This window comes from Serinus canaria, chromosome 12 (genome assembly GCF_022539315.1).
Source record: "Serinus canaria isolate serCan28SL12 chromosome 12, serCan2020, whole genome shotgun sequence".
Taxonomy (NCBI): domain Eukaryota; kingdom Metazoa; phylum Chordata; class Aves; order Passeriformes; family Fringillidae; genus Serinus; species Serinus canaria.
In genome coordinates, this window is record NC_066326.1 from 16,617,745 (window position 1) to 16,635,579 (window position 17,835).

At 48.0% G+C, this 17,835-nt stretch overlaps 1 protein-coding gene across 1 annotated transcript in view; it reads left to right on the forward strand.

Annotated features, from left to right (window-relative positions):
- Positions 1 to 613: 613 nt before the first annotated feature.
- BSN (bassoon presynaptic cytomatrix protein) overlaps positions 614 to 17,835 on the forward strand; it is an 89,329-nt gene continuing 72,107 nt past the window's right edge. The window contains exon 1 of the mRNA XM_050979494.1: positions 614 to 654. Within this exon, the coding sequence (XP_050835451.1) occupies positions 614 to 654 (41 nt within the window). The remainder of the gene's footprint in view (positions 655 to 17,835) is intronic.

A 17,835-nucleotide genomic window follows, 5' to 3' on the forward strand; every position in this document is an offset into this window, starting at 1 on the left:
TTCTTGGACACCCCATAACATCATGGAGGAGGAGGGTGCTTATTGGCTGATGTGGTGTGATGTCCTGGAGCAGCCTCTGACATCATGGAGGAGGCAGGGGCCCATTGGTTGTCAGGCTGTGACTTCCAGGAGCAGCACATGACTTCATGAAGGAGGGGACACCTCATTGGTCAGTGGTGTGTGACATTCTGCAGCAGCCCGTGACCTCATGGGTGAGCGGGCTCTCATTGGCTGTTGCGTGTAACCTCATGCGGGACTGCACGCCCATTGGCCACCGTGCCGTGACGTCACGGCAGACGACCCGCCCATTGACGGCCAGCGCGGGAGCGCGAGTGGCGCCGCCTGGCGGGCGCGGGCGCTGGCGCTGCGCGGCGCCGATTGGCCGGCGGGCGGGGCGGGGCGGGGCCGGGGGGCACGTGCCGGTGGGGCCCGGCGGAGCGGGCGGCGATTGGTCGGGCGAACGCGCGCGTGCCCGCGGCGCGAGCGGGCGCGGAGGCAGCGCATGCGCGGGGCGGCGCGGGCGGGCGGCGATGGCGGCGCGGGGCTGATGGCGGCGGCGGGGGCGGCGCTGCGCTGAGGGAGCGGCCCCGGTCCCGGTCCCGCCCGGCCCGACATGGGCAACGAGGCCAGCCTGGAGGGCGGCGGCGACGACGGGCAGCTGCCGCCCGCCGCCGCCGCCGCCGCAGGGGCCCCGCCGCCGCCCGCCGCCGCCACCGCCAAGCCGCCTTCAGCACCGGGCGGCGGCGGACAGCTCCCGCCCGCCGCCGGGCCCAGGTCAGAGCGCGGGGCGGGGACCGGCTCCGGACTGCGGGGGACTGTCAGGGCGCGGGGCACGGCTGGGTGGGGGTGTGGGCACAGGGGAGCAGCGGTGGCGGTGCGGATCGGGGCGGGGGGGAAGCAGGCAGGAGGTGCGGCCGTGTCGGGTCAGGGGTGAGCGGTGCCGGTGTGCGGCGGAGAGCTGTGATCGGGGCTGCTGTGGGGGGTGGAGGGCTGTTTGGGGGCAGGAGGTGCCGTGGGGTGCCCCTCTGTGGGGCGCCTGCAGGCGAACGCAGGCAGGTGAGGCAGGAGTGTGCATGGACTGCGAGCCGAGGGGAGAGACGGTGCGGCTGTGGGGTGTGGGCAGCAGGGTTCTCCTGCTGGTCAGAGGGGTGCATTGAGGCTCAGGGAGGCAGGTCATTGCTGGAGGGTGCAGCCCCAGGGGACCTGGCAGCTTCAGGACACCCCTGGGTGCTGGGGAGAGCAGAGGTGCGATTTGGGCCTGGGTGTGGAAGAGGGATGGAGTGCCTGTGGAGGAGTGTCATGTTTGGGGGGCAGGAGAAAGCGGGGTGCTGCCCGGTGGGCAGAGGTCCAGCAGCAAGGGGGGAGGCATAAGAAGGGAGGGTGGTTCAGGTCTGGTGGGTCTGGTCGGGATGGGGGGATGGTGCCTGGCAGCACACGGCTGAGAGCACTGGGGCATGTGAGCACCCCAAACATCGCCACCCCAAATGTGACCACTCCCAAACGTGGCCACCCCAAGTGGAGCCAGCACCAAACGGGAAAGGTCGTTATGTAACAGGAGGGACATGCAGCCCTGTCAGGAGTCATCGGTGCAAAACCTCACAGGGAACTGCACCGAGCCGTTCTCCTTCTGCCCGGCAGCGCCAGCTGCGAGGGAGATACTAAGGAAGCGAGTGTGGGATAAGAGATATTCCTTGAAAGAAAAAAGCCAATACTAAAACATCATCTTATCTGAAAAAATAAAGGCAAGGAGCAGAAAGTTGCACAGAGAGATGCAGAGGACGCGGTGGGTGGTTTGCCCTCAGTGTGTGGTCAAGGCAGGGGCATTCTGGGCTCTTTGCCTCGCCTGGGCAGTGATAAGTGCTGCTGGTCTTGCCAGTTGTGTTGCTTCAGACAGTGAAAATCCAGGTGGGAGGCTGAGCAGGAGGCTGCAGTCTTGCCTGGCAGTGGGCTCTGTCTTGCTGGGCTGCAATGGCTGCTCACAGGCACGCCGTAACATCCAGTGGGCTTCAGGGACGCTACAGCTGTGGGCAGGCTTCTGTCTGTAAGATCCATGTGAGCTTTCACACAGCGAGTGTGAAAAAATAGCTCTGAGTGAAATTGTGCTCATTTTCCTTCGCATTTTTCTCAGTTTCCCTTGCTAGAGAGTTACAACTCCTCTGCTTTGGACTCTGCCAGTGAAAAGTTGTTTGTAGCTGCTTGAACAATTTAAAACTGAATACCTGTGGGGCTGTTTAGGCTGCTGTAATGAGAGAAGCCAAGGAAGCCATGCAGGTCTGCTGTCTCTGTCCAATTCTGGCACTGCTCCTCCGTTACTGTCCAGTGTCTGTGTTGGCTGTTGTGCAGTGCTGGGGGTTCCAGGGGCTTTTAGGGTCCTGGAGCATGGAAATCTGGTGGTTGGAGGAGCAGAGTCTGTAGTGCTGGCCATCCCTGCTCCTCTGCTGCCAGAAACACCAGGTTGTTTTTTCCGGCCATGCTCCAGCCCTCGCACACTGAGCTGACGCTCCTGTGCCTCCTGGGAAGCTGCTGCTGGGGAGCTGCCCTCCCTTGCAATTAATTAAAGCAATTAAAGAGGTGGGCCAAGTGAGGCTGTGCAGTGGAGCAGCAGTGGGATGGGGACGATGCTGAGCTCTGCCAGTGTTTAAAACCTAAGCGTGGGAGGGGTGTGGGGGGCTGAGATGACACTGAGGGATTTTAATTCAAGGTAGCAAAGTGGCAATGAAAGGAAACGAGGCCTCGAGAAGAAAGTCGCTTTTGTGAGGTGTGGGAGTGGGCACATAAGAGAGACCATATGTTGTGAAATGTTCAGCAGAGCACAGGATGTGCTGGCCAAGCAGTGAGTGTGCAGTGCAAAAGGTGCTGCTCCAAAAATCTCAAGTAGCCAGAGAAAGTGTGTTTCTCTCAATATCAGAGCAATAATTTTTTTTTCCTCTGAATTAAGTCACATAAATCGACATGTAAGTCAGTGAAAACCATAGCAGTATGACTTTTCTGTATAGTTTTTCACAGTTTGTTTTGTGTTACACAGAGAAATAGCCTGAATACCTTATAGGGGCTGCCCTGGATTTAGGGTTCTTGTGTTTAAATCCATAATAACAGCTTCTAAGAACTGTGCATCCACTATGAAGATACTTCAGAAAGTAGAAACCACAAACAGGAGTAGCATCTTCTCACTAAGTTGCAGCGTCTACCACTATTTATGAACTTTGATTTTTTGCTTGCGTGCTTTGCCGAGGCACGGGGGAGCCAGAGGTTGGAGGGAAGCTGGGAGCAATGCTCAGCTCTGGGGTGGTTTGGCTCTGCCAGCAGGATGCAGCTCTGGAAAAGGCCAGCATGGTGCAGGGCTGCATTGGCAAGGTGTTTTCAGTGCAGAGCTCACCCTTGTGCAAGGAGCTGCTGGAATCTCACCTGAGGAGGCTGTGCCTGACTCTGGTACTCCAGCAAGAAGAGATTGAATCTGAGGAGGGAGGGCAGGGTTGCTGCTGGTCTGCTCAGACAAACTGAGCCTATAGCCTGAAAGGAGGTGAGTGGCTGGGGCATCATTAACCTGTAGGATCAAAGGAACCCAGATTGGTTGCTGATGCATTTGGACAGAAAGCTTTCCAGTGCCTGGCAAGTTCTAGTCTGTTCCTCCAGAGACACCCCCTAAGCAGAAGGGACAAGCTTATTTGTGGGATGGATGGATGGATGGATGGATGGATGGATGGATGGATGGATGGATGGATGGATGGATGGATGGATGGATGGATGGATGGATGGATGAAAAAGGCTTGGATGGCAGAGCAGGGATGATCCCAAGTGCAGAACTGTAGCTTGAGGCACAGAGCTTTACATGAAGGGTTTTCCTGGTAACCTGCAGAAAGACTTTATTGCTGCTTCTGATTGTATCAATCCTGATTTATGCTGGATTCATTCAGGTTTTTGGTCTCTCTGCTGCTCAGCTGTGGACCTTGTAAAAAGCTCTTTTTGACACCTGGATGCATGAGCTCAGGTTGAAGGATGGGAAAGGGGAAGAGGGGCAGTCTCCTGGGAAGCATTGAGGACCAGCTACAAATTCAGGGGCTGTCTGTGGGAGCAGCAGTGCTTTCAGCACCGCTGTTTCTCTGGAGCTGGATGATGCACACCGCAAGCAGCCAGGTGGCTTGCAGGCTGTGAGGCTGGGAGGGAGCTTGCTCCCATGGCACACTGGCAGAGGTACCAGGACCTTTGTTTTCCACACTGTGGGTCATACCCCAGTATTTCTTATGCCTCAAGATAGGCTGTGAGCTGAAGGTCTTGAAGCAACCAAGAGGGAATATCTCCAGTACTGTGTGGTAGCACCTTTGGCATGGGCTGTGAGCTCCCTCAGAGCCTTCCTTGGCTTGGAGCAATGGCAAGGCAAGTGCTGATCCTTTTTACCCTGCTGTACATTCAGCATTGCTCTGTTTGGCAGGTAATGGAGCTTGAAGTAAAAAATCTGGTGATAGGAAAGAGCATAGGAGAAACAGAACTGAAAGAAAGCCCTTTAAATCAGAGTAACTTTGGACAAACCATTGCAGTTTGGATGTTCCCTTTCACCCTTTCAGTAACTCACTTGAGTGTGCTTGTTTGCTTGCCATAAAGTACCATCAAAATGAGTGATAAGAATTTTATACATAAAGATAATTGTTTAGAAAAAAGCAACTTTGCCTCTTTTTAAATGGGCACTTTTCCCAAGCTTGCAGAAATGAGCAGTCGATGTCCATTTTCATATGACTATGCTAGAAATAAAACCAGACTGTGTGATGGGAAGTGAGGCTGTGGAGAGAGCTCACGCTCACCTGGAGAGCCCAGAGAGCCAGCTCCATCCTCATTTCCATGCTCTGCTCTCCCTAAAGGCTCTGTGCCCTGCACAGGATGGGGCAGAGGCATCAGCATCAGAGACATTGCTGGGAATTTCCTCAAATATTAAAATAGTTTTTCCCTGGCTGAGCCATGGACTGGCAGTCTGGAAAAGCCTGCCATGCTTCTGCACTTATTGAGCATTAGTTTATTTGCTGCAAGACATTTGGAGGGTCAGGAGGGAGCTGAGGCTGGATTTAAGTGAAGAGGGGAAGAACAGATACGCAATGTTTTGAGATCATTAAACTTGTGCGAGCAAAACAAAAAGTAAAAGGAGTAGAAAATGGTGTGCATGATGGATGGAATCAAAATATTTGTGGTGTTAAATACCCCATTGGGCATCAATTTGTCTTCTCTCATGATGGGCAGGCGGTGCTGGCTGTGACACAGTGCTTTGCGTACTTGTGATTGCTCTGACAGCAGCCATTAGGCCACTGAATCCAGACGGCACAATTCTGGGTGCTTAAGTAACTCCAAAACCTCTTCTGGGAACGTGCTCATCAATATTCACAGTGTTTGGCATCAATTATTAATGCCTTTATTTCCAAAACAAATACACAGATTTGCAGTCTGCCTCACGGGTTGGGGTTTCTCACTGCGGGATCCAGCCTGGATGGTGGATCTTTACCCCTCGCTTTTGCTGGGTAAGGGGCTCCTGGGGATGTCGCTGCAGTGTCCACTTCTGCTCAGAAAGGATACAGAAGAATTTGGAAGGATTGATGTCCTTTGCTGTGTTGGCTCATGCTGAAAAGTTGGAGGAGTCCTTGGCTTCTTCTGGTACAATTGGAAGCTATGGCAGGGCCGCTTCCTTTGCACTGGAAAGCTGAGTGCTGATGGTCAGCCTTCTAGTGGGAGGTGTTCCTGCCCATAGCAGGGGATGGGAACTAGGTCATCTTTAGGGTCTCTTCCAACCCAAACCATCCTGATTCTTCTGCTGTTGCTCAGGAATGGAGCCGCAGCTCAAGTGGCCACATCCATTGGGGCTGGTGGGTCCCTCCACATTGCTGCTCATGTTGAGCTGGCTTCTGCCTCTCCACTTCAGCTTCTCCAGCGTGCTGCAATAAAACTGTTTCTTTTCTCTGCTGTGTGAATCAAGCACATATTTGATGTTTCCCATCATGTTTCCAATTCAGTGCAAACAGATAGTCAGTGCTGTGGCATATTCCTGCAGTTTATATAAGTTTGGGGAATACTTGATGTGCATCTGGACTGGCAGAACACCACAGCCTGCCTGCCACACAGCCTCTCTGCACAGCCGTCTTCACCGCTTCCCCGGCTGGAGCTGGCAGTGTGGCTGGCCCAGGGTGTTTTTCCAGCAATCCTTTTCCAATATCAGGTTAATTTCCTAGCATATGAGGTGCCCCTTGGGAAGGATGGGACAGGCAGGCAGGGTGCAGAGAGTGCTTCCCAAGAGCAGGTAGCTCAGTAGGGTGAAACGGTTTCATGGCACAGGCGTTATCGTTTTTCACTAAATGTCACAATAACATTATCACATGGACTTTGCTGTTGAGTGCCACTGCTTCAGGATATTCCTTGGGTTTCTTTTTTGGCTAGTGAGTGACAGCAAGTGCTGATGGTCATCCCAGTCCCACACATCGTAAACTGTTATTCGTCTTGAATTTGAGATCGTGTGTTTTCAAATGTCTGTTTGAATGACAGATCTGTTATTTTTGTATCAGTCTATGAGCACGACTATTCCTACGAACAAGTTTTTTTGTCTTTTTTCATGCTTGGAGGTGCTAAGCTCCAGCATGACCCCGAGGTGCTGCTGTGCAGCCTGTCAGTCATCAATGAGCACGTTGTATTGCTTTTCATGTCACTGATGCTGGGAAGTTTTTGTGAATGTGGTGAGCTGGCTCCTCTCTGAGAGCACCCAGCACCCCCAATGGGATATTTAGGAGCCTGTAAGAGCAATCAACATCGCTGGACCCTTGTAACGTTGGCCTGGGCTTGATGGCGTGGCTGGAAGGGATGTTCATGAGGTGCTCTGCTCATGTTTAATACCAAAGGTGACTTAACTACACTGATGGTGGTGTCTCACTCACTCCCAGCCTCTGCAGCTTTCCTAGTGTGTGTTTGATATTGAAGAGAGACCCCAGCCCCATTAAGACACTGGGGACAGTGGGTTGGGAGGGCAGGAGACAGCAGCAGACAAGTCAAGGAAAGCACCTCTGAATGCAATTTTTGTTTTCTCTTATCATTTGTGTAAGTGCCATGGTTTGGCTGGAGATGGGGAGGGAATGCACCCTCCAGCTTGGCTGCTGGCACTGGGTGGCAAAGATGGTGACGATGGCTAGCAAAGACAGACTTCTGCAGTTTAGAGGCCTGTGCTAGCCATATGGTAATGAAATGTATGTTAAGAGTGAGCATAAATAAATGTAGAAGCAGTTTACCAGATGGAATAATGGGATATATGATCACAGAAGGTTTAAGTAAAACTGTCGCCTCTGAATATACAAAGTTGCCCTCAGTCCAAAACTACAGTTTTTGTGATGAGCAGCAGATTAGCTCTTCTTACTGGCTTCATTTCCCCCTGAAGATGTGATTAAATAGTTTGGTGCATTCTCTTTTTTTGAAAATGATTTAGTTGTGTTTCTAGGTCATTGTCTATAGAAGAAAAATGCTCGTATATTTAATGCAGTAGAGTGCGTTAGGCATCTTCTGAGAGGAGCTACAACACAAACCCCTCTCCTGCCCAGTCTGTTCCCAGACCTCTCTCCTGTCCCTGTCCTTAGCACAGGAAAGTGCCTTTACACCTTCTCCCTAGAACAAGAAGATGAACATCTCCATGTGGAGACTGTTAGTGCTCCCTGGGCTGGGCATGGTTGTCCAAGAACCGAGTGACTGCAATGGGCTGTGCAAGGTTCTGCTGGGGAAAGGTGGAAGAACAAGGCTGGGGTAAACCTTGGCCATTAAACACCTCATCACACCCCCACTGATGAGGTAATGACTGAGATCTCAAATGAGACACTCTTCTCTTATGGAGGCAGACTGAAAGAGCTGGGGTTGATTGGTCTGGAGAAGAAAAGGCTCCAGAGGGACTTTAGAGCCACCTGGACCTCTTCTCTTATCATGTGTAGGTCCTGATGAGAAGAGCATTTCCTGTCCTCTTTGGAGGGTTTTGATAGCTATAACTGAACTTAGAGCAAGCAGATGCTGCATAGAAAACCCATCCATGCTGCTTGGGAAATGTTGCAGAATTTTGAGGGGTTTTGGGCATGTGTGACTAACTGCTCTTCACTCAGTTCCAGGACCTGACAGGGACCACAGGCTCTCAGACATGACAAAGCAGTTTCCCACGCTGAATAGCTTTCAGGTGAGGATTTGACAGCTCCTCTGACAGACATAGAAGAAAAATCACCATGAATCAAAATGTCATTCGGTTTAGATGTGGCCAAATCCCACATTTCAGCCAGGATGTCCAAGGGTGGCAGGACTCCTCGATCCAGCCCAGAGTGCTGGAAGCCTTACATAGCAGGGACACCTGCAGAGGCCAGATGTCAATAGCTGAGAGCAGCCCCTGAACCTTTTTTCTCTTTGTTTCCTTGCATACCAGTTGAATATTGCTTTCTAGCCTGTCTTGAGTCTTTCCTGGCCTTGGGGGCTCATGGGCTTTTCCAGCTGCTAGAGGCTCAGAGCCTGGTTCCGGTGGACATCTCTTTGCAGGACCAGTCCTGAGGGTTGTAGCATCCTGAATAGGGAGATTTATTTTAAAATTTGCCTTTATTTATGGATTTTTAGCTCTGTTAGGAGATGCTTGGAGTATGCAACCTCTTCTGGTGTGATCTCAGGGTGCTTCATCTTCAGAAGTTGTTCATGGGGGTATGAAGTAAATGTGAGATGTGTCTTCAGCTGTTGAATGAAGCCCGAGGGGTTTGGTGCTCTTAACAACCCACCTGAGACCCAAATGGGCCTTTCCAGTAGAAGAAAGAGTGTGTTGGTAGCTTGTGCTCTTCCTTCATCAGTCTAGACATGAAAAGTACGAAAAGATTTTGCCATATTTAATGTCTGCAAAAGGATGAAGTTGTGCGTGGGAATTACTTGCAAAGATTGACATGTTGTAGCTGCTAACCACCCTTTTTTTATTATTATTATTTAACCAAAAAACAGATTGCAGCCTAGGAAAAACAGCATGGTTTTTTTTTTCTTTCATCTTCTAAAGAAAACATTTCACTTATAGATATGTGAATTTATGCGTTATAAAATAGGAATGGTTGAAAATTGGAAATGTATAATAAGTTCTTAAGGGATTTGATAATTTGCCTTTTTCGTGTGAAAAAACCCCAAATCAGCTGATAGTACAAAGCTTATGAAAGGCTGGGGAAGATGTGGGGCTGAACTAGATCTTTTTCCATGTTGACTCCAAATTGTACTTTTTCTTTTGATGAAACATGAAATTACTTTTAATTTATTTTGTTTCAATCCTAGTTACATAAACTATTATTTGATTGTACAGCTGGACTGAAAAACTGTAGGAGGTCTCACATTTAGGATTTTGCTGCCTCTCTCTCATTAAGCCTACAGCCTGATTTCTTTAAATGCACCTATTAATCTTCTTAGGGAGACAAATTGTTGTTTGGTTGGGTTTTTTCTGTCCTTTTTTTTTTTCTTTTTTTTTTTCTTTTTTTTTTTTTGTTAAAAACTAACCTCCCAGTTAACTGGCAGAGTAAACTCTGCTGGTTTGTATAACTGGCAGAGTAAACTCTGCTGGTTTGCAGCCTTTGCAGGTAGGGCTGTGCTGCAGCTGGGTACTGCAGTTCCAGCAGTGCCTGTTGCCTTGGTGGGCTGGGTTTGGTCTGCTTGGCTTAAACACCCGAGGTGGTCACAGCCTGAACTGTTCTCATCGTGCTCAGCAACTACCTCTGAGTCGACAGGAAGGAGTAAATGTATTTTTTTCCATTTTAATTTTGCTGTAGGCTACTTCAGTAGTTCATCTGCAGTAACTTGCCAGAGAAGTGGCTGCCCCGTCCCTGGAAGTGTTCAGGGCCAGGCTGGATGGGGCTTGGAGCAACCTGGTCTAGTGGCAGGTGTCCCTGCCCACGGCAGAGAGGTTGGAATCAAATGATCAACCAACCCAAATCATTCTGTGATTTTATGAACTTCTGTTCCATTTTTGATTTCTAGTCTGAGACTCATGGGGTTCCAGGTTTGAGACCCATTAATGTAGTCCTTGTAGGACCAGCAGTAGGACACAAAGAACTCCATGTTGTCCTTCAAGTGTGTAGATTTTTTCCCATATTTTCTCTTAGATGCATCAGCTTTGTTGTCTCCTGCCCACCAACTATAACCCACCATAATTTGGGTTTCTTCTTCTCCACTCATCACAGGATTTCTCAACACCCTGGGCAAGCGCTCGTAGGGGCCCTTTGGGATGCTGCCCTTTCGAACCTTCTCCGCTCTCCTCTGCTGGGAATGGCTCTTTATGAGGGTGAGGGAGCTGCTGTCAGTCTCAAACACATCCGTGGGCTGCACCAGCTCTAATATGAACTGGTGAGATGTCTGGAGCAGATAGTGCTGGAGCACATTGTGCTGGGGCCGGGCAGCAGCGGCAGCTTTCCCTAAATACTCCTGACGCCGGCGGACGTGAGGAGGTGATGGTGGGTGTTGCTCTCATCCCTGTAAAACAGACCATCCTTTGTATTCAGGGCAGATCTGGTCCCAAGGAGCAAAAATATCCAAGCTTTCTCCATTTCCCACCTGTATCTAAGTTGTGGATGTTTTGCTTGGGAATCCTGTAGCTGGAGAGCACAACAGGAAAAGAGGTTGTTTTCATTTATACAGTGTATTATATAGAACCTTTTGTGGTAGTGGTGATTTTCAGAGCCCATTTACCAGTATATTGGATGAGGTTTTGACTGGTTACACGCTGCAGTTATGACAGAACATCAGTTCCTGTTGGAGTGGAAAAGATGATCCCTATCACTACATTATATGCCACTGATTACCTCAACCTGGCAAAAATAAGGCATCCAGAAACATCCCTCTGGGAGGAAACTCCGAAGTGTCTCCTTAGGCATCCCTTTTCTGCTTTCTTTTATCTGCCTTCCTCATCTTCCAGTCTCTCCTCCTCCTGCATAGTTAATGGATGTTAAGCACTGGTTAATGGATTAGGATAGGATTCCTCTTGGCCGTACAACTCAGTTTCATCCAATCCATGTCCATGATTACTTATTTAATTTTGATTTATTATTAAGTGAAAATATAGATCCAGACACTCTGAATTGACAAATTATCACACCTTTCTTTTTCTTTGAAATACACAAACAAAAACCAACCAGCTGCTCTGGGTAGGAATAAAGTGCCTTCTGCTTCTCAACGTGTCTTAAAATCTGCTTCACTTCCCAGCTAAACTTCTCAGCCTTAAATTTTACCTGCTGCCATTTCTGCCAAGCTAAGCCTTCCGAGGGTTCTGCAAGGACAGATACATCAAATATGCAGATGCCTCCATCTCTTTGGGGACAAATGTTCTGGGCTGAGGTACGTGCAGCAGGGAAATGCAGGCAGGGACAAGGAGCCTCAAAGAGTTGCAGAAGCTGGAGAAATGTTTTTCTTTGATCCTATAAAGAATTTGGCAGGGGAATTTCAGACTCTTCTATTTCAAAAGTACATTTAAACTAAACAGCTTGAGATATTGAACTTGATGGTGTCTCTGACAGTATTGGTAATGTATTGTTCCTTGGGTTTCCTTTACCTTTCCTGTTGTGAATAATGAGTTTTACACATGAAAACATAATTCTGAGTTTGGTCTGCCATTCCAATTCATATCTCTGAAAACCAGAAAGTGCAAATCTAAGACACAAAACCACTGATACTGAGCCCATCCAGTGCCAGCCCCCGGGCAGTGTCCCACCAGGCACTTGCAACCACAGTCTTAAATAACAGACATATTTGGACCCTGTGGGCTGGTGTGGGGAATGTCAGGGAGGAAGAAACCTCTGCAGCTGAGAAGTGTTTCTGAGAAACATAACCTGATGTGAAGATTTTGTTTAAAGGCATCTGGCTGTGTTGGCCACAGATTTCTCCTCCTCAGAGGGAAATGTGGGCTCATCAGTTTTTCCATGTACCCCTCCTCCACATCTGCTGTATTTGGAGCTCTTCATGGGGCATCACTTGATGGCTGTTTCCTCAGTCCCTGCCCAAATGATCTCTTGATTGCTCTTCCACACCTCGGATATCTGCTCTCCTGGCAACCTAAGGAAACAACAAAAAAATTGAATTAAGGACCTAAGTGGCCTGGGAAAGAGGTAAAGGGACTATTATGAGATAGCCAAAATGTGTAGAGGGGCAAAGATACAAACTGCAGGATGGATAAAAATGCTATGGTTTTTCACAGACACACACAAAAAATTAGGTGCTTTGTTTCATTTGCCCAGGCTCGATAAATGAGGGTGCAAAGTCAGGAATTTTTGGTTGCTGCATAGTCACCAGGAGCTGCCTGTCTCTCTGCAGTATGGCACTCTGATTTCCTCTCCTGGAAATTGCTTTTTAACTGTGTTTTTCTTTCCTTTTTCTAAAAATACAAACCAGTTTCTTTCTGGTCTGTCATTACTGCCTCTTTTTTAACAGCACTTCTCTTTCTGATGGATCTTCCTTTTTTTTTTATGCCTGGAATGAATGTTGTTCTCCATTCTGGGCTGAGTTTGGTTGACTCAAGCTGTCATGGAGATGGATAATGATACATTTTTTTGCATCAGATTTTAATTTTGGAGCATGGGTGGAACTCATCCAAAAGGAGGGCCCTGCAGTCTTCCCAGTTTCTTAATGGTTGAATACCAACTTCTTGTGGAAGGTAGACATCTGGGGACCCTTGTGTGGTGTGGACATGACTGGGGATGTTGACCTGTTGGAGTCAGCATATGGACTGACCCTTTTTTGCCCACCTGTGACAAACGGTGCTCGTGTTGGATTCCTTCTGTGCAGCCAGCCAGCATCTGCAGGAATCCATCCAGCTCCTGGACAGAGTCAAGCCTGAATGCAAAAGGGAGAATTGCAAAACCAGACCTTGGTGCCACTCTTTGTGGGGAAGGAAGCCAGAAGCAAGCTGAGGGAACAGGCTGCCTTTGCTCTTCTCTTTGAATTGCTTTCCAAAATTCATTTTTCCCAAAATAACTTAATTGTGTATTTTTTAGGGTGGATTGTTCTATATTTGTTGATGAGCATTAAATGGATGTTTTCTGAGAATGGTCCAACATGGCTTGCAGAACTCTTTGCAGAGCATCAGTGTCTGATTTAGAACCCATCCCTACATGTGGCTATGGTTGTTCTCTGTGCCTCACTCTGCATTTCTTGACCTTGGATTTCACCTGCCATGATGTTTCAATACATCCAGTTCAGGAGAGCCTTCTACAGCTCTTTGCATTCAGCTTTAGCTTTGAATATGCTGAATAAATTTGCATGGCTCAGCAAACTTGTCCTTTCTTTATCCCCCCTCCTTCCCAAGCCATTTATGAATATCCCATTTATCCCATGGCAAGATCCTGCACCTCTGCTTGTGAAAACCTGACCATCTGCCTCTATCCTTGGTGTCCTAAATCCTGATAAGTTATTAACCCATAAGAAGGATTCCCCTTATTTCTTCATCTTCTATTACTTCCTTCTTTCTTCCCTTTCTAGATTTTTATCCTAACAATTCTCCCACTTAAGATGATTTTTCATACCAGGTATTGCCTTTTACTCCTGTAGCTTGGTTGTTTAATGATATTGCTGTGTTATGGCCATGTCTTAAACCTTTTCTTGACGGTGTATATTTTGCTAACAGGTGCCATGGAAACTTCCCTTTGTTACCCTTCCACCTGCTGCTTTTAATTTCTTTCTAACAAACCTTCTCACTTTTCTTTATTTCCCGGTTGTATCTGAAAATTATAGTAATCATGTGCATTTCTGTGTTTTTTCCCAGTCCTGCAAATAGATTGAAGCCAAGTCTGTTGCAGTCACTGTTACTGAAAGTTTGTGTGTCAGGTTTGGCTCCTCAGGGCAGGCACGTTCCTGTCACAGGATTAGGTCCAGAGCAGGTAGTTTCATTCTGCATTGCTTCAGGGAACAGCTAACGAACTAAACAAAAAATTGTGTTGCTGCTAATTAAAATCAGAGAGGCTCTCAAGGAGGGCTGGCGTGGGTTATAATCATAGATTTACAAGATAAGCTTTCACCAGCATGTGCCATAAAAATTCCTTAGCTTCATGCCATGGTTTATCTTTCAGCTTTGCTGGCATTTCGTAAATACAGAGCAGTAATTCATGGTGTTGGCTTTCCTGGGACAAAGGCCTTCAGTTAAGCGTGACTGCAGCAATCAGCTCTTCTACCCTTTAATTGCCAGAGCTCACATGTAGGATGTGAGTGGATGAAGGCTGAGGGGAGCAGCTGCTCCTTTCCTGGGGTACTCTCCCCAGCATCCTCGTCCTTTCTGCTGCCCACAGTACTTTCAAGATTGTCATGGCTCTTTTATGTAATTTTAACACACATAAATGACTTGCTCATAGCAATCAGTTGTACCAGGGAAGGATATGGAGGCAACACATCGAGTAGCTGAGTGGAAATCAGACTGAAGAGATGGCTCCAGCCCACACCTCTCCATGGCTTCTGGGGACGTTTATCCCTGTTTTAGCTGCTGTTTCCCTACGTGCTCCTTGGTATTGGCCGCAGGGCCATAACTCTGTGGCACAGCTCTTCATCATTCATCACAGACCTTCCAAATCCTGCAGTAAAGAGGAGAGGAGCTTTGCAGGCAGCAGCTCACTTTCCTGTGCAGTCTGCAGCATGGCCACCCTCAGCATCAGCTGAATTAACACTAAACAAGGGGCACTTAATGACCCCAGACCTGCTGAGCATCCTCCCCTTCAGCAGTGTCCTCAGGTCCAGCAGCTGGGGTGATTGATGCCTCCTGTTCCCTCCAGGTCTCCCCAAAGACTCCAAGGCTTCACCTGCACTGAAGGTCCAAAGCTGACCTTCAAACTGCACCCATTCACTGGATGAGGTGATGTTCCTCCTTGTCTTTGATCTTCCAGATACCTCCTAAGTGCCCAGAGAGAGGCAGAGAGGGACTAGATACCCCATAGCCTTTCTAGGATCTCTGTGTTCATCCCAGGCACAGTGAAGCCCTGGCTTTGCACCTGCACCTTGCTGATTCTCATCACTGAGCTGTACAGCTCCTCTCACACTGTGCAGCTGATGGCATTTTGATCAAGAGGTGGCTTCTACTCTGTGGAAGATTTAAATGTAGGTTTCAGCTATCACAGAGGAAACAGATTTTCCCTGTCGCTGAAGTAGAATGAATAATGGACACTGCACTTACCCCTGGGATATTTCAATGCTTTGAAGTTCAAGATCATTAATGTTCTCAGCAACAATTATATCATTTAAAAAGGAGACCCTGTTCAAACCTTTGGACCTTTATAGTGCCTGCTCCTTTAAAGCTATCTGAGAAGTGATCTCTTTGATATATATGAGACTGAGATCATTACCTGCTGACTCTTCCGTTTGCCTGTGGCTCTGAAGGGTTTGGCCAAGATCCTGACAGTGGTGGCCACACGTTCCAGGCATCAGCAGCTGAAAGAGCAGCTCCCCAGAGCAGCATGGGGTGGTCTGCAGGTCCCTCAGTGACCTTTTGGCTTGTGAGAGCTCATGTGAGAGATGCAAAACTCTGCCCTGACTCCAGTTCAGGTCTTGGGGTTCATAGAGGCTGCTCTGGACTGTATAGGGATCAGTTGCCTTGCATTTAATTGCAGATGTTCATTATAGTCTGTATAGGGTGTCTAACAGACATCTGACCTTGGGGTTCTTTGGAAGGGTCTGGGGATGTTGGTCTGGTGAGCAGGAACAGCCACTGCTCTGGTTTTATATTGCAGAGTGCTCTAAGGGAAATTACTCTTGGCTCAACCAGGGCTAAGTAAGGTGCAAATTAAGTATTTGCTTGCCACGTAGCAAAATTAGAATGGTGAACAACAGAATAGAATAAAATAGGGTTGAAAATAAAGTATTTCAAGTTGGAAGGGCTTTCAATGATCATTTAGTCCAACTGCAAATGATAATGATTCACAAACCTTTACAAAAAAGCAGTTGTGCAGGAATGAAAATAAGCAAGTAAATGCTTATTTAGAGCTTAAATCAGTCATAAACCTCTCTTCTGGTGTGCAGGATTCAGCTAATAAGATGGCAGATGCCTCTCAACAGCCGCGCCTGACAGAGCAGCAGCGAGAGTGACATTGATGTGTTCTCCTCTTGCTGATTCTGGGTTGAACTAGACATGGTGCTAAGACAGAGAATAACTGGTTTGTGGTGCCTGTGTAAACTGGAAGTCTCCTGGTTCCTGTTACCTTTCCATGCATGGCATTTTAAACGAAGGAAAGACCAGCAGCAGCTCTAGTGTGTTATCTCCTGCAGAACCAGGGCCAGAGGAGGAAGCTGGCAGGCACACCGTGCATGCAGCACTGCTGACCCTAGGACAGCACCACCCCCTGGGAAGGCTGTTAGTTTGGTGTGTTGGTTTTCAGTGTCTTGTGCCACCACCTGCCTGGCAGCCCCTCCTTGAAGCCCAGCCCCAGCAGGGTGTAACAGTGAGGCAGAGGACTCAAGACTATCACATTTCTCTGTATTTATGAGAACAGGTATGAGGGTGGAGTTAAGGACATGCACGATTACCAGCTGGGATGGAAGCAGGAGCTCAAGTACACTATCAGCATCAGGAGATGTGCTTTAGGGATGCCTCAGTCACTGGGAAAATGCCTGACAGAAGCTGCATCTCATTTGACGGGGATAAGGCAACCCTAGAGCACAAAGCTGCAGGAGAACAGGGTTTTTCCACTGCTCACAAAAGCAAGTCATTAAACACTGTGGCCTTTCACAAGAGTGGTTGTGTTGCCATCTAATAAAATACTCCCTGACAGTTTATAGTCACCATTTCATGTTTTCTATTTTGATTTCAGCTGTGTGGCATTCACTGTTTTAAACCATCAATTTCCAGAGTGATTCTCTTTCTGCATGGACATCAGTGTAATTAATTTAGGGGCACTTGGATTTAAGCAGGTGCTTAATTCTGTAACTGCTGGGGGCTTTTTTTTTTTTTTTTTCTCAAAGCAGAGTCTGATACAGGATTCCCTGTGTTGGATGTAGGACTTTTTAGAGCTACAAGCTGCCCCCAATGGAGCACCCAAGCTTGGAGTATATCTGAGCATCGCTAGTGTGAGATTTTCAGTGCACAGAGCTGAAACCATAGGCCCTCCACATCAGACACTTCTTTTTCTGTTTATTTATTAAAAGGGTTGTCCTATTTTCTAGTCAGACTTGCTGACAGGCAGTGTATACCAGCTAACATTTGCTATTATCCCGTGCTGTTCCTTTGCTAACCTGTAACCATTCAGAATTATGTCTTTCTAAGTCAAACCCAGTGCCATTTTGACCTAGAGTACAACTGCCTGCTTGTTTAGCTACCTGTTGTTTTTTTTTTCCTAAATAGGTTATACTCAGTGATTCTTAAAATCAGTCATGTGGATGTTCACATCAGGTTTCAGTCAAACCAACTAGGTCAAATCTCTGCTCGTAGCTGAGCAGCTCTAATTCTTGTTGGTCAGCCCAGCCTCCCTTTTTGGGTGTCAGCCTCTTCACGTGTCTCTCTTCATACTTTATGCTGAGTTGTTTGCTGCTCATCCCCTTGGTTTTACTGCAGATAAAGAATAATTTCCCTTCTTTTTCTACCCAGTTTTCCCTCTTTTTTTTTCTACTAACAGAAAAGACTTGCTTGTCCTCATTTTGCTGATTCTGATCTGGTTTTGAAGCTGGGAGCTCCCTTCCATGGACAAACTCAGCTCCTCTTTGGAAAGCCTGAGCAGGGCATACAGTTTGTAAAACCATGATGACACTGCCACTTATTTACATGGTTTTTATCTACTACAATGCAGTAATTAGATCAGTTGCCCAGCAAGCAAGGACCCATTTCCCTTAGCACCAGGCAGAGGAAGGGATGCAATCCGTGTTTCTCAGATG